Source organism: Diabrotica undecimpunctata, chromosome 4 (genome assembly GCF_040954645.1).
Source record: "Diabrotica undecimpunctata isolate CICGRU chromosome 4, icDiaUnde3, whole genome shotgun sequence".
Lineage (NCBI taxonomy): Eukaryota > Metazoa > Arthropoda > Insecta > Coleoptera > Chrysomelidae > Diabrotica > Diabrotica undecimpunctata.
The window spans coordinates 77,021,211-77,045,973 of NC_092806.1; the positions used below are offsets into that span (position 1 = coordinate 77,021,211).

General features: G+C 33.3%; 1 protein-coding gene across 2 annotated transcripts in view; it reads right to left on the minus strand.

Moving 5' to 3' along the window:
- The window catches only part of LOC140438282 (alkylglycerol monooxygenase-like), a 68,570-nt gene extending 44,591 nt beyond the window's left edge, over nucleotides 1–23,979 (minus strand). The window contains exon 1 of one of the 2 annotated variants that reach the window (XM_072527979.1): nucleotides 23,486–23,979. In XM_072527979.1, the coding sequence (XP_072384080.1) occupies nucleotides 23,486–23,704 (219 nt within the window). In that variant the 5' untranslated portion in view covers nucleotides 23,705–23,979. The remainder of the gene's footprint in view (nucleotides 1–23,485) is intronic. The other variant, XM_072527978.1, reaches the window with a different exon arrangement.
- Between the last annotated feature and the right edge of the window lie 784 nt (nucleotides 23,980–24,763).

A 24,763-nucleotide genomic window follows, 5' to 3' on the forward strand; every position in this document is an offset into this window, starting at 1 on the left:
GCTGAGTTAGTCCAACGACTAAAGAACGCTTTGGAGGAAGATGGGTTTAATCCAGAAACGTATATATTTGAAGATAAACATGATGCTGTCATCTCGTCGATTTCGAAATTAGAGAACAAAGTTTCTAACGAGATTTCTTCTCTGGAAAGTAAAGTTTCTGCTAACATCCCTAAAGTCACTTCTGAGATGTCTGCCCTCGACGATATAATGTCTTCGTTAAAAGACCAAGTTGCTGCCGATATGTTGGCCTTCGAAGAAAAGATATGAAAAGAGATGGAAAGGAAGATGGAGGAAACAGGGACAGCAGAGAGAGAAAACAATCCAATTACAGTAGAGACAAAAGAAGAAGAGACGAAATGTAAGTTGGAAACACGGCCGAAATTTAAAGGAAGTGGAGGTTCTGTTCATGTGAAAGTCCCAACTTTCGATGGAAAATCGTCATGGAACAACTACATGAAACAGTTCGAATCAGCTGCAAGAGCAAATGGATGGTCTGAAAAACAAAAGGCTGTAAACCTGACTATCGCTGTTCGAGGAGATGCCTTAGATGTGCTTCAGACCATAGCCGTAGAGGAGACGGATGGCTTCGAACAACTTAAAAAGAGGTTAAATATGCGATATGGCCACGAACATTTGGAGCATGTATATCAGTCGCAGCTTAAAAATCGAAGACAAAAGAAAGATGAGGCTCTTCAAGAATATGAGGTAGATATTGCCAGATTAGTACGATATGCTTATCCAACAGCTCCCGAAGACATGATGGAAAAATTGGCCGTTCAAACGTTTATTGATGGTCTTCGTGATCATGAAATGCAGAGAACACTGCGATTAGCTCGTCACAGGACGCTGGTTGATGTCTTATCCGCCGCCCTCGAATACGAGTCAGCTACACAGGCCTCTGGCGGTTAGAGTAAAGTTAGGACTGTAAAAGAGGAAGGAGATGAAGATAAACTTGACCAGCTCGTTAATATGATGAAAAGTATTACATGGAAGAAAACGAAGACCATAAAATCAAGAAACTCACCATCAGGAAAACCAGAACGAGTCGGCTTTAGGGGGGCAGCTTCGACCCGGAACTTTTCCAAAGACTATCTTATACTAATAGCTTCTTTAAAATGTCGTGAAGATAGTGTATATGTAGATGGAGAAATAAATGGTAGAAGGCATACGTTGTTGGTGGATACCGGAGCGACCAGAACCATTATACGCCCGACAGTTATAAACAGCCGTAAGAAACTGTTACCAACGAGGTTGTGACTTCGGACCGCTACAGGTGAAAATGCCAACATTCATGGAGAAATCCAGGTACAATTGGGAATTGGAGCAGAAAAGTTCGTCCATACTGTTATAGTTGCTGACATCGAAGAGGATTTTATATTAGGAATGGACGTAATGAATATGCATGGATTTCAATTGGATTTTAAGAATAAGATAATCAAAGTTGGCAACGAGGAGGTATTTCTTCATCCACATGATGTCAACACTGTGTAAGTAGCCATTAAAGAAGATACAGTCGTGCCTGCGAGAAGCGAAAGGAATTGTTGACTTCGGCTAAAGAAATTCCTGTGAGACTTATCAATGTCAATGACTACCCAGTGACCATCAAGAAAGAGACAAAAGTAGGAACTTGTGTACCTGTGACATCCATAATCCGTCAGGCGACAACATCTGATAATTTCAACGACAAATTCGACCAAATGGTTGCAGTTGCAGGACAGTCTCTAAATCAGATGGAGAAAAGGAAATTAAGGAAATTTCTTCGGCAGTATCGTGATATTTTTGTACCGAAAGGAGGAAAGACGGGAAGAACTACCGTTGTTAAGCATAAAATTGATACTGGTAATGCTAAGCCAATTCGTCAAACAGCTCGACGATTACCACAGGCGAAAAGAGAGGAAGCCGAAACGATTGTTCAGGAAATGAAGAAAGACGGGGTGATAGAACTTTCTACGAGCCCATGGGTCTCTCCGGTGGTCCTGGTTAAGAAGAAAGACGGAACGACGAGGTTCTGTGTGGATTACCGTTTGTTGAACAACGTTACCAAGAAAGATAGTTATCCTCTGCCTCGGATCGACGATACATTGGACACATTGGCTGGAAGTAAATTGTTTTCTACTTTGGATTTAAAGTCTGGATACTGGCAGGTAGAAATGGACCCAGTAGATAAAGAGAAGACAGCCTTCACCACAGTATCTGGATTGTGGCAATTCAACGTTATGCCATTTGGACTCTGTAATGCTCCTGCGACATTTGAGAGGCTTATGGAAAATATGTTGAGAGGGTTATCTTGGAAAACATGCCTGGTTTACCTAGATGACATAATCGTCTTGGGGGAGACATTTGAAGATCATCTGAAGAATTTAGAAAACGTTTTTAATCGACTTAAAGCTGCCCGATTGATGTTAAACCCCAAGAAGTGCCAGCTATTTCAAGGTAAAGTCAATTATCTGGGTCATATAGTCAGTAAAGAAGGAGTGGCCGTGGATAAGGGAAAAATTGATTCCATTAAGGAATGGCCAGTACCAACGGACAAACATCAAGTGAGAAGTTTTCTTGGACTATGTACTTACTACCGAAGGTAGTACATAGTAGTGACTATGTACTTACCGAAGTTTGCAGATATCGCTAAGCCATTAACGCGACTCACAGAGGAAGCAAGAGATTACCGCTGGGATACAGACTGCCAAAATGCCTTTCAGACCTTGAAAAAGCATTTAATAACAGCACCAATTTTAGGGTATCGACGAGAAGAGAACTTCTAGCAGTAGTTAAATCAGTAGAGCACTTCTAACAATACTTCTATGGCAGAAAGTTTCTAATCCGAACCGACCATGCCGCCCTTAAGTGGTTGATGCAGTTTAAGAATCCAGAGGGTCAGATAGCCAAATGGATCGAACGACTCCAAGAATACGATTTCAAGATTGAGCACCAGGCCGGAGTTAGCCACAGAAACGTTGATTCTCTTTCCAGAAGGCCATGCCCAGCAGAGTGTTCCCACTGCAACAAAACGGAATCCAAGGAAGCAGCAGTGCTAAGAACAACGATGGTCAACGACGACTGGACGCCTACTAAGATCAGGGAAGAACAAGAAAGGGATCCAGTTATACAGAAAATTCGAAAATGGAAAGAGGAAAACCGTCGACCACCTTGGCAAGAAATATCAAACCTATGCTCAGTAGTTAAGACGTATTGGGCCCAGTGGGACTTATTTATTATGGAAGATGGCTTGCTCAAACGAGTCCTGGAAAATTATGACGGTTCAGAGAAGAGAAGACAGTTCGTGATTCCAAAGAGCAGAATAGCCGAAGTACTTCGTCAGTTACACGACAGTCCATCAGGATGGCATTTTGGTGTAAAGAAAACCCTTCAGCGAATTCGGGAACGGTTTTATTGGATGAACAGTTCCGACGACGTAAAAGACTGGTGTAAGAAATGTACTATTTGTGCTACGACTAACGGGCCTTACCGAAAAAGGAGAGCTCCTATGAGACAATATAATGTTGGAAGTCCATTTGAAAGAATAGCTTTGGACATCGCTGGGCCATTTCCAAAAAGTGAAAATGGAGGCAAGTACATGTTGGTAGTAATGGATTACTTCACTAAGTGGGTTGAGATTTACGCACTTCCAGACCAGAAGGCCGCCACCGTTGCAGATAAGTTGATCCAAGAATATATCAGCCGATTTGGAGTGCCTTTGGAGATCCATAGTGACCAAGGCAGAAACTTCGAAAGCGATCTATTCCAAGGAATATGTGATAGACTAGGCATGAAGAAAACAAGAACTACCGCGTATCATCCGCAATCGGATAGTATGGTAGAACGAATGAATAGGACAGTTGGCAAGTATTTGACAGAGATGGTGTCCGATCATCAGCGAGACTGGGACCAATACCTTCCGTTCTTCACAATGACCTACAGATCTGCTGTTAACGAATCAACAGGCCAGACACCAGCCAGAGTCCTATTCGGACGCGATTTGGTGTCGACCTGGAGAAGATGTAGCAGAGAAGAATGGACGATGTACATGAGTTGGTCCGTTCCCACCTCCAGATCGCTAGTGACCGAATGAAGAAACGGTACGATACGCAAGCCGAAAAGGGATGTTTTAAGAAGAACGACAAAGTCTGACTCTATAATCCCAAAAAGCGAAAAGGTTGTTCTCCCAAGATGCAGCAGTTTTGGGAAGGTCCATACCTCATTATGGAGAAGATCAACGATGTCATCTACCGAATAAACAAGATTCCAAGGGAAAAGCCGATGATAGTACACCATAACCGGCTGGCGTCTTTCGAAGGTGACCACGACGTAGATGAAGAAGTGGAAGTAAACCAAGTCCAAGATGTGTCTGACCTCACGTTTGAGGAATTCATGGGTGCCTATGGAGGTACCGGTAAAGCAAGACATAGTGTTACCACTGAAAAAAAGCAAGATCTACTCGCGCTCCCCGATGACTACTCGCTGGCCCTTACCATCCCGGCCAGTATCAAAGACGCACCAGGGTTGGCATCCGTCTTTCGAAGGAAGTTTGGTCGAGTTGCAGAACTTCAATGACAAGTGCCAGCTCCCGGTAAAACCTTGAAACTCCAAGATGCATCACGTTACCTTTTCTACTTGGACACTTCCCGTGACCAACCTACCTACCGAGATGTATAAGAAGCCTTACTTCAATTAAGAGAGCACGTACTAGAGTCTGACGTGCAAAAGTTAGCCATGCCAAAATTGGAGTGCCGCCAATTAGATTGGAGGGTTATCCAAAATATGGTGAAGGAGATCTTTAAAGACAACGAAGTCCAGGTGTTAGTCTGTTGCAATCCGCATAGTTACTGGTGCGAAGAGAAAGCCGTCCCTTGTCATTATTATACAACTGGAAGTTGTAAAAGAGGGTCCAGTTGCCGATACCAGCATACCGTTCCAGTTCCAGTCCCGACAAGGTTCCAGGAGGAACCATCTTTTAAGAGGGGGGCAATGTTACGATAAATTCTGACCCAAAACCGTAAACATATTTATTACTAATATTCTCATTCATTCACGTATTTTCTAGGTAATACCTACCTGTCACACGATGGGTCCCCCTCCGCTATAAAAACAACAATCGAACTTTCTGAAGGCGAGCCGATGTAATAAAATACCAGTTTTGAGACTGTTCGCCGCTCTGTCTAGTCGAGAAGGCCATCGACTTTTCTAGTCTAACGGTATTGGGTATATAACAGGACCTTTTTGGAGAAAACAGGCAGTCAGAAAAGAAGATCGCAACGCGTTTCAAATGTAACGTTCGTATAGATAAATTATGTAATTATTAGTCAAATAAATTGTTGTACAGTGGTTTAATAAATTGATATACATTATCGTGTTTTAGTAAATTAAAATAAGAACAATAAATTAGAATTAATAAAAAATATAACAATAGCTTCAAAAGTTATTTTACAGGTGAACCTAGAGATTGGCCAACAGACAGAAGCTAACAACTAAATCATGCTTCGAGTTAACATCCGATGACTCGCCAGTATTTCTCACTTTGTCTTCTCAAATAATTTATTTACCTAGACCTCCTACGCTTTATTCATCAATAACCAATTGGACTTTATTTAAAGAAACCGTTTTTAATAACTTAAACATAAACTTATGACTATAGACAGAAAGTGATCTAGACACTGCTAGAAAAGGTAAATGTAGTTCTCGAGCACTTGGAAACTACCTTTACTCCATTTCTCTGTGAGTTAAGACTATAACTAGAGGAGGAGAAAAATATTCATAGATATTTGGACTGCCCATACCAGATGTCTTTGCCTATTAACCATTTTAGAAAAACCGAAATTATTGATGCAATACTAAAAATTACTAAAAAATAATAGTAAAAAAGAAAGCTCCTGGTTATGGGCTGATTACTGGAATCAGCTTATGTCAATTAGCACAACATGCGATCATCCTATTAATACAAATCTACAACGCAGTATTAAGGTTAGGATATTTTCCTTCACAATGGAAAGTGGCTCAAGCTATTTTATTATAAATAATAAAATAGACAAACCTTTAGAATCCGTAACTTCATATAGACCCATTATTTTATTATCAATTCTTGCTAAAATTCTTGAGAAACTAATAATAAAGAAATTGAGTTCTTTCCTAAAAGAAAACTGCTTAGTTCCTGACTACCAATTTGGTTTTTAACAAAAACACGCTACAGTTGACCAAGTGCACAGAGTTGTTAATATCATAAACCAGGATTTGGAGGAAAAGCGCTATTTTTCTGCAATCTTCTTGGACATCACACAATCTTTTCATAAAGTTTGGCATACAGGCTTGCTGTATAAAATTAAACAACTAACATCCGAATTCTATAGGATATTCAAATCCTACATAACAGACAGATATTTCCAGATAAAATACGGTATGGTAGTAACAGCATTGAGACCTATAAACTACCTCAAGGTAGTGTGCTTGGTCCACTCTTATATCTATTATACACGGCCGACCTACCCACTTTTAATCAGTGTTTCTTGGCAACTAGCACCTAGAAGGTTACAAGTCCACTTAAATACCATTACCATGTATTTAGGAAAATGACGAATTAAGGTTAATGATTGCATAAATCAAACCATGTAACTTTTACAACTAAACGTCTGACATGTCCACCTGTACATGTACAATTAAACAATCAAGATATACTGCAATCCGATATTGCAAAATACCTCGGTATTCATCTTGATAGACCACTTACTTGGAGAAACCACATCTTCAATAAACGAAAACAACTTGGATTCAAATTAAGACAACTTTACTGGCTACTTGGAAGAAGATCTGAACTGGCACTAAAAAATATATATTTTTTTTTATTTAATTAATGGCTTTGGATAACTTAATCCGTTCAGCCACGATAATGTAATTGACTACTTGAATTTGTTAATGATGTATTAACCTATTGCATTTGATCACAAATATATTGTATACATTAGTATCACAAGAATCAGTAGATTGACCAGAAACCATACTTTCATTCGTTACATTCAGGGCCCTAACCAACTTAAAGTGAATATTTAGTACCAACAAGGGATTATTATTTATACGGATACTGTTCACGCTAAGGTGCCTTTCATAGCCAGTCGAAGGTCCTTAAGCAGATTGTTAATGCACGATACGTCTGTAATGAAGTCATACATCGTGATCTCTTAGTGAGTGTTGTGCGGGAAGAAATAAAAAAGTGTAGGGATAGGCATTTAAAGCGGTTAGGAATTCACCCAAATTCTAGTGCGGTAAACCTACTGGACAACAGCAGGGAAGTGAAAAGTAAATTGTTTGGAATATAAGAAAAAAAAAATTTTAATATTAATTTTAATTAAATTTAATTAGGAAGGTACCAGCACTGATAGGTAATCTTCGATCATAATAATTCATCTATTTGAAGTATTAAATTTTATTATTTTCCAAACAGGCCATATTGCAAATCTTTACTTAGAAAAAAATATCTTTCTCAATTTGCAGGCCACATGGTCGCCATAAATTTAAAATCCGTCTCTTGCCTGGACTTCATTACATTAAAAGCTTCTGTAGCGATGTTTTTATTTTGTCACTTGACACTTTTTCTCGGTGTTAATTCTGGGTTAATTCTGGATGTTAAAACATTACACCCTCCATTGTTTTCCTGATTTCATTGCAGGTTTCATTTTTAGCCATTGCTAATTATTTAAACGTTTTTTCATGAACGTGCAACAAATTTATAAATTGTAATACTGATTTTGAAAAAAGTCAATGAATGTGCAATCCCTAGTTAATTTTCTCGATACCTTTGTTTGTTTTAATTTCAGACTCCCACATCCTAGGATCAATGGAAAACGATAGCAAATGAATTCCATCATATCTGGAATTTTTAACACTGTGTTAGAGATATGGACGGGAAATATATATTATTGCAGGCATCTATTGACAGTGGAAGTAAATTTTATAACTATTAGGAATCCTTTAGTATCGTGGTCTTTGCCATTGTTAATGCTAGATATCGTTTTATGTACGTAAACGTTTAATGCCAGGGACACATATTAGATGGTGGAGTATTTGCGAGTACAGTGATCCCGGAAATGATACAGAATGTCACTTTATAATTACCGAAAGAAAACTTCCTTCCTGGGAAAAATGACAACAAAATACCTTTGGGTTTTTTGGAATCCTATCTTCATTTTTCCGGTGTTTACACAAGCCACCACTTCTTCAACCAGAGAAAGCAAGCAAGATTGTAGTTGCCTGCCTGTACTTGTATTTGCATAATTTTCATGAAGCTACACTTCACCGGGAACATTTCATTCGGAAGATAAAAATACGGGAGAGGTATTGCCAGGTGATTGGAGAATAAATAATAGTAATAAAATGGAAATATCATTTCCTCCCCTTTCAAAAATTGCAAGAAAGCCTACATCAGATACTCAAAGAATTGGGAATGAATTTAGTGAATATTGTACTTTAAATGCAGGAAAACTATCGTGGTAGAAAGACTACTAAAATATATTTTGAATTATTTCAGTATTTAAATAGAGAAATAATAAAAACACGACAAAGTTATAGTTAAATTAAATTTTGTAAGTTCTTACCTTAATTCCATATTCAAGAGTGGGGCGCGATTTGTTCTTATTTTTTAATAACGTTAAAGTATTAAATTCAAGCCACTTGCTCACATAAACGTCACCAATCCCGTCTTCTGAATGAGATTTACTTTTCTTAAGTTCCTTTTGAAATTGCCCTATTACACTTTTAATTTTTTTCTACTGCATCTTTTTTATTTCCATCGTTGTCGCTATCTGGGTAAACGCATCACTCTTTATTTGCCGATTTTCGCAATCACAACACGCTATTGTCTCTAAAGAAATCCATTAAATGCGTAGTTGCTTCTTTTGACCGCTCCATTTTTCCACAACACTCAAAAAATATTAAAACAAATCATAAACTATTATTATTATTTACTCGCTTCCGGACTATAATGCAACTGAAGAATACATTCAAAAAGATTAAGTGAGGACGCAGTACCAACATGGTGGCACCAACACGTTGCCAATATTGTTTCATCTTTACCGCTCACGGACGGGTAACAAATAACTTGTTGAAATAACACGCAACGTGTTGATTTTTAGTAGAATTTCGGCAACATATTGAATAATATTGTTGATAACATATTATATACTGTTACGATAAATTCTGACCCAAAAACGATTGTACGAGACCCTTCTATCAGCTGGCAGAAATTTACCTGAACAACATTTCGAAACTTCTGGACGACCCGATGTGAAAATACCCGTTTGCCTTTACCGTTATAATTTCGCCGCTAGTCGAGAGGGCTGTCGATGTTTCGAGCTTAACGGCACTGGCGTATATTAACAGGACATTTTATTTGGAAGGAACAGTTAATTCTGAAGACGCGCTCGCGATTTTAATTGTTACGTTCGGATATACAAATTATTGTAAGATAAATTAATATAAATAAAAATAAATTAAATTCGTAAGTGTTATAAATATTGAACCTTTAGTAAATTAAAATAAGAACAATATAATAAATTATAATTAATAAATTCGTAACAATACTACAAAAATAAGAATACGAAAATACTACAACTATTCAAATTTCTCTGCAAGGAAGGTTTTTATAAGGGTAGAAATCATGTGGTAAAAAAATAAAACATTAGAGAAATCCAAATTTATTGTTGCTGTATAGTTAGATCATTTCAAATTGGATGAATTTACAATTATATGATTTTTTTTTCTAATAGAGGTCGTTTTCACCTCTAAAAAATAAAAAGCAACCAAGGGCACAGGTCCACTTTTGAAGTGGAGGGTAAGTATAACCTAAATACAAATTTTCATGCAAATTAGTGGAGACAAGGTACTAAATGACATAGTTTTAATTATAACTAATCTAGGGGGTGAGATTTAGAGGTTAAACTGTGATAAAATCTTAAGTTATGTTGTTTAATGTTAATTGACATTCATTCACTTCATTAAAAAATTATATGTATCAATTACTTGCTTGAATTTACAATTAGACTAAAACACCCTAAAAAATAAAGAGCAACCAAACGGCACAAGTCCAAAAGTGAAGTGAAGTGTAATTAGAACCCAAATCCAAATTTCCACGCAATTCGGTGGTAACACAAAAAAATTACAGGGTATCGCCGTATTTCACGTTCATTTACTGGACTAGTAGAGATACTGGTGCTGTCCGAAGATCTAAAGACTTTGAAAAACGCATTTTTCAGAGGATCAGTGGAACAGAAATGACTGCCTACTACAGGACATCGCTCTACGATTAATTAATCATAGGATCGAGGATTTTGGCTTATATTCTTATCGATTGCGTCTTATCTTGATATTGATCCAAAAACATATGGGATGAGATTACAATGGTGTCAAAAACGTGTTCCGTATGATTAAGAATAATATCTTTATTGGGTAAAAGTATAGAGAACGTTCCGGTTAAGTTAGCTACAAATGAAGGAATTTTTTGTAGTTGGCAGTTTTGCCATATCGTTTTAATAAATCGCGAAAGAGCATGCGATATAATATTAATTAATTTAATTAAACATGGAAAACATAAAATGGTAAAACAACGAGAAAAATAATATATAAATCACTATAAATACTAAAGTTAGAAAGTAAATAACAAGTTAAATTCTGCTGTAATGATTTTATTCTGCAGCCTTCCCGAAAATAAAACTGTCGGTATGATTTATTAAATCTTAAGTACCATTTTACAGAACTCGTGTGTTTTCGCTCAGTTTTTCGTTTTTTAATTTCAAGAAATGGAAACCAGCAGTGAAAGTGAAGCCGAAATGATTTTAGATGAGATTAGGGAAACTGCTAAAGCCGCTATTTATGAATTATTGTCGGTAAAGTCCAGAAAGAGGTATGAATTGGTCTACGATTTATTTCAAAAATGGAACAATGATAAAAATGTACATACTATACTTAAATGAAGAAGTCATTCTTGCATATCTAATGGAAAAATTTAATATATTGAAGCCATCAAACCTTTGAAGCAATTACTCGATGCTTAAGTCCACACTTAACATTAAAAATAATATAGATATAAGACGCTATCCAGAAGTTATTGCTTGCCTTAAAAGAAAATCCATCGGCAACAAACTAAAAAAAAAGAAAGTATTGAATAAAGAAGAAATAGATAAATTTTTATCAGAAGCTGAAGATAAGATCTATTTAATGACAAAGGTAAAATAATTAAATCTAATTTCTCTTTTTTTTATTATTTTTGTTTTTGTAAATTTTAGGCTACATTAATAATTGGTTTGGCAGGCGCTTGTCGTCGTGAGGAGCTTTGCAAAATGAGTTTAGATGATATAGAAGATAAGATAACCATGTTCTTGATTAAGATTCCTAATTCTTAAACAAACATGGAAAGAATTTTTGTGGTTATTGGAGAAAATAACATTTTTTTATACAGAAAATATTTGTCATTACGTCAAGGAAACACACCACACCGTAGATAATTTGTATATTACAAAAATGGAAGGTGTACCATACAACCTATTGGTATTCAAACTTTTGGAAAATTCGTCTGCTCTATTGCTGAATTTCTTAAATTACCGCATCCCAAAGAATACACCAAGCATTGTCTACGAAGGAGCTCAGCCACTTTACTGGCTGATAGTGGTGGTACTATAACCAACTTGAAAAGACACGGAGGATGTAAATCAACTAATGTAGCAGATGGATACGTAGAAAATTCTTTAAGAAATAAAATTCACATAGCTTCACAGATTGAAAATGGTCGCAACCAAAGTTAATATCTCAAAAAATAGTAAAAGTACCAACACGTCTAACACTAATTTTAATACTGCCACTTCTGTTCAGGGCCGCCGCTAAGGTATTGGCCGCCCGTGTGCAACTTAATATTTGCTGCCCCCCTTCCAACACTTTAGACATACATACTATTATTTAAAGAAATGTGCAGAAGATGCATAATATAACAATAATAATTTGTAAATAAATAAATATTTACTTGAACATTTAGACTAATCTCCATGATCCAACGTCCATATATTATCCTAATATCCTAATATCCTATCCTAATATCCTAATTTAAACGTCCATTATCCTAATTTAATAACCATGATCCAACGTCCAGAATATGTATATCCTAATATCCTAACTTAAACGTCCATTTAATTAAAATAAACCGTGAATAGAAACATAAACACACAAAAAAAAACTAAAAACGCACTTTTTCGTCTCGGAAAACTTTTTGACAATATCTTTAATGTCTAATGTCGCACACACTTCATGTTCAATAAATAACATTGCAGAAAGCAGAAACACATCTTACTACAATTGTTATTTGTTCTACGTGCGCCCCAATGTTTTTTCTCCATTTCATATAATTTTTGATGAGCAGAGTCAATTGTTAATCCTTTTTTTTAATGTTGTAGATAGTTCAAACAGTTTTTGAGAATATTTTATATGAGCTGCACTAGATTCATGTCTTTTTAAAATAACTGCTAAATGTTGCCAGTCACTTACCCCATTAATTCCACTAAGTAATTGTCGGCTGCTTTCATCACAACAAAATAGTTTACAAGGTGCACAAAAAACACTATTTAGTGATAATGAGTAAAGTAACCACGGGCGATGAATTTGGTCTTCTGAAAATTTCTTATTATTTGTATCTCTGGGGAAGTTAATTTTTGTAATTTGCTGAGGAAAATTTTCAACAACAAATTGAACTTCACTTGGATTCATATTTGCAGGCCATTTTCCAGGATCATCTGAAACCAAGTATATGCTTGAGCTTCCTACACGGCAATCCAGATTAACTGGAACATTAATTGTTCTGTCTTGGTTGGTGGTTTCAGGTTCAGGCGTTTCAGCACCAGTACTCGCACTATCGCTATTATTGTCATTAAATCATCCATCTCTATCCGCAGGAATATTCAATTGTTTGGTACTTTTTTCTGTGGTTTGGACTTTGCTTGAAGTTGAAAGTCCTAAATTTATATCCGAGTCTTCTATATTTTCATGTATGTTTTTCATCAAAAATAATTCCAGTGCACCGCTAAGTTTTTTTTTTCTCCTCAGTTTTTGCCGCTTTTATTTTTCTATATTAAAAACCTGAAAGTCGTTTTCTTTTTCTTTGAAATCATCAAATCATTTTGAAATTATCACTTAGGAACGAAGCCGGGCGAATTTAACAAAATAAATCCAAAAACACTGCAAATAAGTGGTCCAAATAACGTTTCTCCAAATAATATGTAGCCGTAACGCGTATACGAATAAAATTGCTCTGATCTCGACGTTACTTCGAAATACAGTACCTACTGTGCAAAAAAAACGGCTACAGTACTATATTTTACAAACAAAATCGTCTATCAAAAGCGTGTCTAAATTCATCGAATTCTCAACTAAGACTGAACATAAGACATAATAACCCATCTATTAACATAACCATAGGAACAATATTATAACAGAAACTTTACAACCACTTGCCTAAATTGTTGTAAAGTATCTACGTGTGAAATCTCAAATAACTGAAGTCCGAAAGCCGCCAGCCGCTTTGAATTAAAAAGTATTCCCGAGACTGCTTTATGACTGGACCTACAAAAGGGCGGCAGTTCATACAATAAATAATATTTTCTGACATTTTTTTTAGATTAGGATGAAAAAAAGAAGTAGGTATACATGATAAATGAAACACATTTAAGTATTATCACTAGACTTCGGCAAATATGCAAATAAAAATGTAGAAAATATGCGCATAAATATGCACGTGTTTACCCGAAAATATGCAAATATTTTACAAAATATGCATACAAATAAATAAAAAAATCGTAAAATAGTAACAATTTTATTTAAAAAAAAAAGTGTACATAACTAAATATTTCCTACTGTTCATTAAGATTTACATTTATTTTAAGTAACTACATCATTTTTAAGTATGAATAAACTTATTTAGAATTATGGTAACAATAAATGACCAAGTGGTGTTCAAAATTTTCTAACAAAAACTTGTGGCTTCTGTCTGAGTACATATATTTATATATGGAAAAACTTCGTTCAACATCAACTGATGTAACGGGAGCATTTTTCAAACTAACCAAAACATTTGGTTCTAAATTAATTGTTTCCGAAATATTTCCAGCTAGAACACTGACTACTTCAGAAAGAATATGGTAACCTTTATTTTTTTCCATAGTAGCTTCAAATTTTTTTAAAATATCTTTTCCAATATTACCTCTAACGTTCCGACAACATGACGCAAATTCTTTTATTAATGCTGTACTTTCGAACAATGACAGTTATGGTGATTCTAACTGAGTAATTGTTTTTTGAACAAAACTAAAATTTGATTTTATAAATGAAAGTTCTTGTTGAAGCAAGTTACTCTGAAAAGTCTGTTTAGAATCCAAAAGAGATTGGGAACTTTCATCTGTTAACGTATCAATTATGTTCTTTATTTTAACAAAATGATCTGCATAAAAATTAGCTGCTTCTAACCATGTTCCCCATCGCGTTAAAATAGGTTGTGGTGGAAGAGGAATGTTAGGTAGCATTCCTTTATAAAGTTGAATTCTTATAGGAGATTTAAGAAATACTTTTTTGACACTGGATATCATGGTATTTACAAGAGGAAACTTTTTTCGTATTTCCTCTGCAACTCTGTTTAATCCATGCGCTACACAAGTAACATGTATTAAATCTGGGAAAAATATTTTTAAATTTTGTCCTGCTTTCACCATATAAGGAACAGCATCCGATAAAATAAGCAGTAATTTATTAGAAGGAATAGTTGTCGGAAGAAAAAAAGTTGCTAATGTTTCTTGTATAAAACGCGAAATTATTAAAGCATTTGTTTTCTCAAGTTGCTGGCATGAAATAAGATGAGATTTTGGTAAGGTATCTTCTTTAAGAACACCAATCAATAAATAAGCAATATACTTTCCTGAGGAATCAGTGGTTTCGTCTACAGATATGTAAAAATAATTATCTGCAATTTCTTCCTTAATATTAATTAACACCGACGAGTATAGCCCGTTCACATTATTTCTTCTTAGAGACCGATCACTTGGAACATTAAGTTTGCAATATTTTTTTAGAAACGAACTAAAATTTACATTTGCTAATTTTGAAAGCGGTATGTTTGCAGACACTAATGCGCGACACAAGTCTTCATTAAAAGTTTCTTGCTCATCTAATTTTTTTGAAGTAGATTGGAAACATTTAGCCATTGAAGTTTGATGTTTTCCTCCTATTTTTCCTTTTTTTGCAATGTATGAAGCAGTTCTCACATGTTGGTCTATCTGAAATTTCTTCTCACATGCTATCTATAAATAAAAATAAAAACCTTTATTTTAACCCAACCTTTAAAATATAAAAACATACAAGGTGTTTTTGGTTAATCAAATAACTGGTTTGGAAAAAAAAACACTCGCTAAGTGTTTTAAATGCAGTATTAATCCACAAATTAGTTTTTGTTACTAACCATTAGTACATCATATAACTTATTTTAAAATTCAACAAAAGTTTTTTTTTTTGTTAATTCAATTACAATAAAAATAATTGTGTTTTAGAATAGCTGACTTCATAAAAAAAAGTAAAGGTGAAAAATTTTTCTAAATACACACCATTGTATTGTACCATGGACAATTTTTTCTCACTAAAGGAAGCTATTTTTCATTTAAAAACAACCTACGAGTACTAAATTTCAAGTAAATACGTTTATTGGTTTTAAAGTTATTGTTGTTATTAACTAAAAGAATTTAATTTTTTTTAATTTTAACACCCTGTATCTCGAAAAGTAAATAAGTTTGACCCCTCATTAACTATATCGTTTTGTTCAATTTTTCGAGAAGTATCTACAGTCAAACGTTGTAAGTGTCATTTGGAAACACCCTTTATGTATGAAATATTAGATATTTAATAGAAAATATTAGATACTTACAATTTTGCCACAGACTGAACAGTAGATTTTTCCCATATCCTTAGACAGCTCTTTATAAGGTTTAATCCAAGTTGAAGCACTGGTTGTTTTAGGCATTATAAAATCACAATCTTCCTTTTTGTTACGCACAACGAGTGTTTACGCTTTGAATATCAAAACAAAAATGATTTACAAATCTGAGCATCAAATTAGAAATGTTTAGGTACCTAATTCAATAAACTGGGAGATTTTGGAAAATCCCTAAATTAGGAACAAAACTATTAGCCGTTTACCTGCTGTTAAGATACAATAAATTGTAGAAAGTTTTTAGGATTAGATCATAAAATGCAAATGAGCGAACCCTTAGCGATTATCCAATAACTGAATGCCTCAGTGACCGAGACTTTCTAAGAATGTTGAGGGCTACTTAAATTGATCTTCTTTGAAATTGTAAATGTTTTGTATCTGTAGAGATTATGTACTTAGATCATTTCTTGATTAAAATGACTACAAAATTTTATATAAGAATTGAAATAAATTGGTATGTTTAAAAATTTTCAAATACAGTATAAAAATCTGAACTTTTATGCACTTTATGCAAACTTTTATACAAATATGCCAAAATATGAAATATTTGCATAAAATATGCACAATATGCAAAATATGCAATATGCATATTTGCCGACGTCTAATTATCACGTACTGAATAATTATTATTGTTTGGAATATTAGAGTTCACAAAATTATCTGAATCATCATCATCATCAATGGCGCTACAACTCTTCGTGAGTCTTTGCCGCGTTTACTATTGCCTTCCATGTTTGTCGGTCCTGTGCCAGTAATTCCCATTGTCGCACTCCCATTTTCTCTAGATCTTCTTTGACTGCATCTTTCCATCTTTTTCTAGGCCGCCCTACAGACCTTCTTTCCTCTGGCCTTTCCCAGAACACATTGTTTATAAGGCGATTGTCGTTACTGCGTATTACATGTCCTGCCCATTATCTTTAGTTAGTTTAATTATCTGAATCATTACTATTTAATTATTTGAATTTATTTTCGTTTTAAAAAAGTATTATCATCAGTGGACTGCTTTTGGCCGCCCCTATTGTTGGCCGCCCGTGTGCGATGCACACTTGGCACACATGGTAGCGGCGGCCCTGCTTCTGTTAATATTCCTAACAATATCAATGTAAATAACTGGTATAATTGTGTTATTAATAATTTCATAAGTAGATTTTTCTAATGTTGAATTCACGAGAGTAACTTTAAAGTGTTTAATAAAAGTTCATAAGTAAAGTTTATCCATATATTCTTTTTAACATACAAAACGGCTGCAGAAAAATATTTTACGTAACACGACCCAAAAGTAATTTTACGAGACTCGCACGATTCCAAGACTCACCTACGGCTCGCCCTGAAAACTTCCTACTCGTCTCGTAAAATTTCACTTTCGGAACTTATTACGTAAATTATTATAATATATATTTTTACTTTGTTATTATCTTGCAATCTGGCAGCTAGTGTTTTAAAGGTTTTAACACTATTGCCAAATTTATCCGCTAATCTACCAAATGGCAATTACAATTTTTTTTTCTAATAACTAACTTCAACTTATATCGAAAGAAACAAATATTCATTCGTTCGTGTTTTGTGTAAATTAAAAAAAAATTAAAAATATCAGAGTCCATAAAATAATATAATAAAAATGTACTCTTTCAAAGCATATTTGAAGTACAAAACATATACATAATAAGGACATGGCAATACCGCAAACGCAAATTTCTGATTTATTGAAGTTTCATTTGTAGCTAACTTAACCGGAACGTTCTGTATACTTTTACTCTTATTGCCTTCAGTGAAGTCTTATTTTATTTAAGGACTAATGGTGACCACAGAAGGGTTCGACAAAGACGTAGTAAAAGGAGAAAAATTAGAAAGTTAGAAAAGTTAGAAAGTGAGGCAGGCAGTGCTTACTCGTGATGGTAAGGTATTAAGGACAAATAATAGGGTGTGGGATATACTAGGAAGAAGATTAGGTTAAATATTTCTGGCTTAATAATAAATCTATCTCTCTGTCTTCTAATTATTCCCACATCTCAAAAAGTTCATGCGTGAGAAACGATTTGTATCGAACGGAGAGGTGATATTACATGTGGAATTGACAGTGGAATATTTTGACAGTCTATTGGATTCTCATTTCAGGGATGGTCTTAGAAATGTACTGGAAGTATGTCGAAGTTAAGAGAGATTTTTATGTTCTAGCTTGTAATATTTTGTTTGCGGATCTTTTTAATTTTAGTTTATTTTAATTTATAAATTCTTATATTAAAAATAAGATAATCAGTCTCTATATCATTAAGATTAACAATATTTTAGAACGTTTCCCACACTTTCCTTATCGTATTAGATAATATTAACTTAAATATAAATTGTACAAACAAATGTATGTTATGTTCATAAAAAAAGCAATTATCTTTATTTCAAAGTATATATAAGATATATCTCATTGCTAGACCTTCAAATTTAACTGTAAAAATTTTTAATATGAATGTAAATTTACCTAGTAATTATATCAAAAGTGACATTTTGTATTTTTTTAAATGAAACCGTTAGTAATGTAGAATAATTTTATTCAAATAATAATAACGTTCTGAAGCTATTGTTTATTACATTTTAGATTATTCATAGTAATTAATACGAAGTATGTACCAATGCTTTATTCTTGGTCTTCCCGCTCGTGACATCCATAGAAGTAATCCTCGACTTAATAATGCAAGAATTCCGTTTTTATAATGCCAGTCAGTGGCATCGTCTTATTAAGGCCCGTTGACATTGGTAGTGAATCACGAGCAAGAGCCACACTCGTGGTACATAAATCTTAATAGCTTCACGACCGTGGTCAGGTCATACCTCGTTCACGAAGAGAGTTTACACGGCAAATATTTGCTTCAGCGGCGAATATGCAGTTCTTGGTAGGAGAACCATGTCAAGTCATGTGTAGAGTGATAGCAGACAGAATTTCCCAAAATTTGGCAAGAAAAAGGAAGAAAAGACAATGGTTTACAAGGTAGTAGATTCAAAAAAGAAGTAATACTAATTTAATTAAAGACATCTCCCTGAGAAGTGCCTAGAAGATTTTAAAAATTTGCTTGGAATGTTGAAACTTGGTAGCCGAAAAAGTCTAAAACTGTCTACTAATAGGAGCGAAGCTCTATCAGCCACACTGAAATTGCAAATACAAATTCGATATTTAGCTACTGGAGATTCTTTTAAAAGTTTAAAATATTTATTTAGAGTCCCCAAATCATCCATAAGTAAATTTATAGAAGAAATTTTGGATGCAGTTTGTGGTGCTCTAAAAGAACTTACCCAGGTAAATAAAAGCAACAATGACATACCTCTTAATACAATAATAAGCTTTTATTATTAAAAGCATCATCAGTTCACTACAAATAAAAAAGATTTTAGAATATAAATAAACAAACCAACAGGGTTCATACTTACAAAAACAATTTGTAGGGTTTTTTTAAAGATGTTATAAAAACTCTACGATAACTTAACATTAAAGATTAAAAACTAAACGGGAGAAACGAAACAAAAAATACAAGTAAAACTGTAAGAACATTAGTTCATTTAATTTTAACCGATGGCTTCATTTGAACGTTGGTTTAAGCTCTTTCGAGGGTCAAACCACACTAATCTTTTCGATTGTTTTGGATCGGCTCGTCATAATTTTCACATGTGGCTTGTTATCGTCCATGTGTTTCTGTGGAATGCATGGTGCAGATTACGATTCTTAAGGGAAGTATCAAGCGGAACAGGGACGGACCTTTTTTTTAAAAAGGATTCATTAATTCCTTTTTCTTTAAAAAACAAACAAACAAAAAAAAAGAAAAAAAGAAGAAATTTGGAAAGAAAAATAGGATTGAAGTTACTGTCTTGTAAGGGTTTTATTTATTTTGTATGATGAGGGAATGATATATCTGACTCAAGTTGTCGATGTCGGTTCTCTTATTTAGGGAGGATGGATGTTGAAGAATTTGACACATTTCAAGGATGGATCGCTTATGATGATTTTGTTGTTTGCACAGTATTTTGGTATTTTGGTATTTCTAGTGAACTGATGATGCTTTTAAAAATAAAAGCAAAACGTATTCAAATAAAGCAATAAAGTAGTTGACGTCTTTTATTTGCCAATTATTGACCGATAAAACCTCTGCTATTCAACCATTGAATATATATATATATATATATATATATATATATATATATATAAGAAAAAAGAAGTACTTGTGACTCGTTTGGGAAAAATATATAACTGTTTTGGATGGGTTGGAGTCAATAAAAGGGCTATTGGTTAACTATTTTTTATCTCGAGCTTTCAATTGTGTTTACAATTATTATCAAGAGCTGCTAAAAAAGACATATCTTACAAAGTTAAACTAGAAAGAAAAAACAATTTTTGTTAAGTCACCAAATAAAATTAGTTTAGTAAATAAAAATGGCTGCTAATACATCTCAAAAATAATTAATATAAAAATGTCCTAATCTAATAAATTATTAGATTAATATATAATATATATATATATATATATATATATATATATATATATATATAATTATTAATAAATTTATTAGATTAGGACATTTTTATATTAATTATTTTTGAGATGTATTAGCAGCAATTTTTATTTACGAAACTAATTTTATTTGGTGAGTTAACAAAAATTGTTTTTTCTTTCTAGTTCAACTTTGTAAGATATTTTGTCTTTTTTAGCAGCTCTTGATCATAATTGTAATAACAATTGAAAGATCGAGATAATATATATATATATATATATATATATATATATATATATATATATATATATATATATATTATATATATATATATTATATATATATATATATATTTATATATATATATATATATATATATATATATATATATATATATATATATATATATATATATATATATATATATATAGGTTATCAATTAGGTAAATATTATTTTGTAACTAAGTTTTACTAGCATACGTTTTATTTAATCTTTATTTATTAAAATTAGATTATAATTTTTATAATTTTTGTTTTTTATATATTAGTTGGCACATTAGTTTGTTATATATAAATTTATTAATAAAAAATCTGTAAAAACGTAAAATCTATAGTTTTCCTCTAAATTTCTACAAAACAAAACAAAAAAACTTGTAATATTGTCTACAAAATGCAATACTAATTTACAGGGTGTTCCATTAAAAAATGATGGCAGTTTGTATTTGAAAATAGTGATCACACTGTATGTTGTATGGCTACATGCCAAAAATATTAAATTATTTAAAAATGACATGCTACTAGAAAAACTTTGACATGTCATTTACATTTTTATTACTTTCGAAAATTAATCCATAGCGCTTTAAATCTTACCATTTTTAAAATAAATGTGAAACAGTACACAGTAGTGAACTAGAAGTGACTAGTGAGTGTAGTAGTGTCTGGGGTCTCGGGAGACTGAGACCTCGGAAGCCCTGAAGAAGACATCAGAGAGGATGTCGAAAGCTCGGCAAAATGGATATCGACGCGGTTCAACCCGGAAGACTGGTGAGTTTAATATTAATTTTGATAATAGTATTAATCTTAGCTCTAAGTTTAATATATATATATATATATATATATATATATATATATATATATATATATATATATATATATACACTCATGGACAAAAATATCGAATATTTTGGAATTTTCCAATTTTTTTTGTAGTCACTATTATTTCAAAATAATTTTAGATTACTGATAATACTCATATAGTAGGCTGGTGTACTCAACTCGTTTGAGATATTTTGATGTTTATTTTGACGTTTATTCAGAGGTTAGTGTCATTCGTACATTTCATCATAAAAAACCTTCTTCACGTAAAGGAAAAATCATATTAATTCGGTTATTTTTAGTTTAATTTATTAAGTTTAATTAAATATTATCTTAATTTAAATAAGTTTAAAACAAGTATCCCATCAATTCGACACTGCAATGAAGCCCAAGTAGCACATATTGTAATTGTGTACGAGGAAAGATATGCACAAAAATGTATCGCACGTCGTCTCGGCAGAACTGAATCTATAGTTTCGAATACTCTAAACAGGTACCGCGAAACAGGAAATTTTGTACGAAGGCCTGGTCAAGGACGCCCAAGGTGCACAACCACAATTGATGACCGTTTTTTGGTTCTTAATTCTACACGAAATCGATCATTGTCATCGATGCACCTCAGAAATGAGCTATTAAATGTTAGACAAGTTAATGTGAGTTCAGAAACAGTTAGACGAAGATCAAAAGAAGCAAACTTAAAGGCCAGACGCTCCGCCAAAGTTCCACGTCTCCTACAAAATCATAAAGCTCGTCGTTTGGAATTTGCAAGAACACATATTTAGTGGAATATCGACAAATGGAAAAACGTTCTTTTCACTGATGAGACCAGAATCCTACTATGGAAGTCAGATGGTCAAATATACCTGTATAGAAGAGTTGGAGAACGATTCGCCAGCTGCAGTCTCGCCCAGACTGTTAGTTTTCGAGTTGATGGCATAATTCTTTGGGAAGGTATTAGTAGAGAGGTACGTACCACACTGGTGAAAGTGACTGTAAGAGTAAAACATCCTGTAAGATCATGTTTTGTTATGTGTTGGTTACATCAAATATGAAAGATTCACGTTAATGCATGATAATGCTCGACCACATGATGCTGCCATAGTGAGTAGTTATCTTGATGAGTTTCAAATTCGAAGATTGGATTGGCCACCGTTTAGCCTGGATTTAAATCCAATAGAGCACATGTGAGATCACCTAAAACGCAGAGCAGCTTCGGCTTGCTGCACAGGATGAATGGAATGCAATTTCCCAAGAATATGACCAAAATTTACTTGCAAGCATGCTGAGAAAGATGCAAGCAGTAATAAGAGCTAGAGAGAGGAATACTCGTTACTGATCATGCACTTCTTTCAGTTGAAACGACTTGTTTAAGCAATTTAAATTATCATTTAAGTTTAGAGTAAAATAACCTTATTTACCTTATATTAAACATTTATTTTTTTTGCAATTTTCTCCGCATAAAAACTTAAAATTGTTCATTAAACATAGTTAAAATAAACTCTATTTTATAATAAACGGCTTGATTGATCAGAATTTATTTTGAAAAAACAAAAATTAGAAAATTCCAAAATATTCGATATTTTTGTCCATGAGTGTATATATATGAACAATAATGTTATAATTTAGCATATCTCCAAGATTAATTTTACTGTAACCATTTAGATTATTTTTTTGTTTATCGAAATCAAAATATGTTTAATCAGTTTATCATGTATTATTTGTTTATAAAAAAGCATGACATATTTTTTATTTTATTGATTGATTTGTTCAATGATTGTATTATTTAATATTTTCAAAATCGTTGTGTTTCTCCACTAAATGAATTGGTTCGTAAGAAAATTAAAATAATTAATTATTTTTTGTGTGTGTACCTACATAAATGTTAAAACAAAAATAATGAAGTAAATAAAAAAATTCGCTTACATTTTGAAAAAATTCTGGCACGGCATGGGGGTCTTGGTACGTGGTTTCAATAGGATGCACTATATAGAACATTCGACCTAAACCTTTGAAAAAGTTCTTAAGCATAGCACAGTCAAATGGGCCATCGTCAACAATATCCCGGTCCAACAAACGTATGTAAACGGACGTGATAATCGTATCAGAACCATTTAGGTTTTGTAAAAAATATGTCGAATTCATTACAACGTATTGTTTTTAACTGGGAACTAAAGAAACAACGTCGTATCGGTGAACATCAGTTGGATTCACTCCAATCAGTCTACAAAAATAGGCGAAGTGTAACAACTTAAGATAAAACGTGTCGTGTTATATTTAAGTTCAATGTTTTGCTTTATATTAGGTGTAAAATGTAAACAGAACGGGTGGTGGGGACATTAAATTATACATAATACACATGTGCAAGCAGATATTGAAATTGGTATGAGAGAATGGGATTTGTATTGTTGTCGGCGAAAGGGTAATTGTAATTACTAGAATATTTATTTGTTTACAATATATAGTACTAAGAAACCGGTACGTTGTAATAATGAGAATTATTAATAAATGTTTATAACTCAACTCATTAAGTATCTTAGATATTCTTGATTTTGATTATAGAAATAAAAACTATAGGATGCAATGTAAACATATTTTACTTTTTATCCTAGGCAGCCTTGTCTCGTAAGTTTAGCATTTGGTTTACGTAGTTCCTTTTATATTTTCTGGCTTGCTTTACAGTCTTTTTATCCTAGGCCGCCTTTTCTCATAAGTTTATCGTTTGGTTTATGAAGTTTGCTGAGAATGTCAATTTTGGGACCCCAAAAAAGGTACAAACAGTTTACCACTTTTACCCCCGGCCTTCCCAGTAAAACCCCCCTTATAGGGAGGGAAAACGGAAAAAATTGATTTACCAAGAATATGTGGGCCGAAGGAAAAATTGTTCAAATAAAAAATGTAGATTAGATAATGTTGAACGAAAATGTTTATTGTCACTTTTTCGGTAAAATTAATGAACCATAAAATGAATAGAATGAACCATTCTCTTAGAAACAACGCTTGAAGCGATTGGTGATTTTGAATGTCAGTTACGCGTGCGATATAAATTTTACATAAAATTTGTATCCGCCCGAGGGTAAAACTTTGATATCTTTTGATCAGAGTGTGCTATCAATAAAAATCAATTTTTGTATTTTGCCACGAATGAAGACAGTTTCTCTAAATCTGTTAAATAACTAAACGTTGCGCTATTATTTTTGCCAT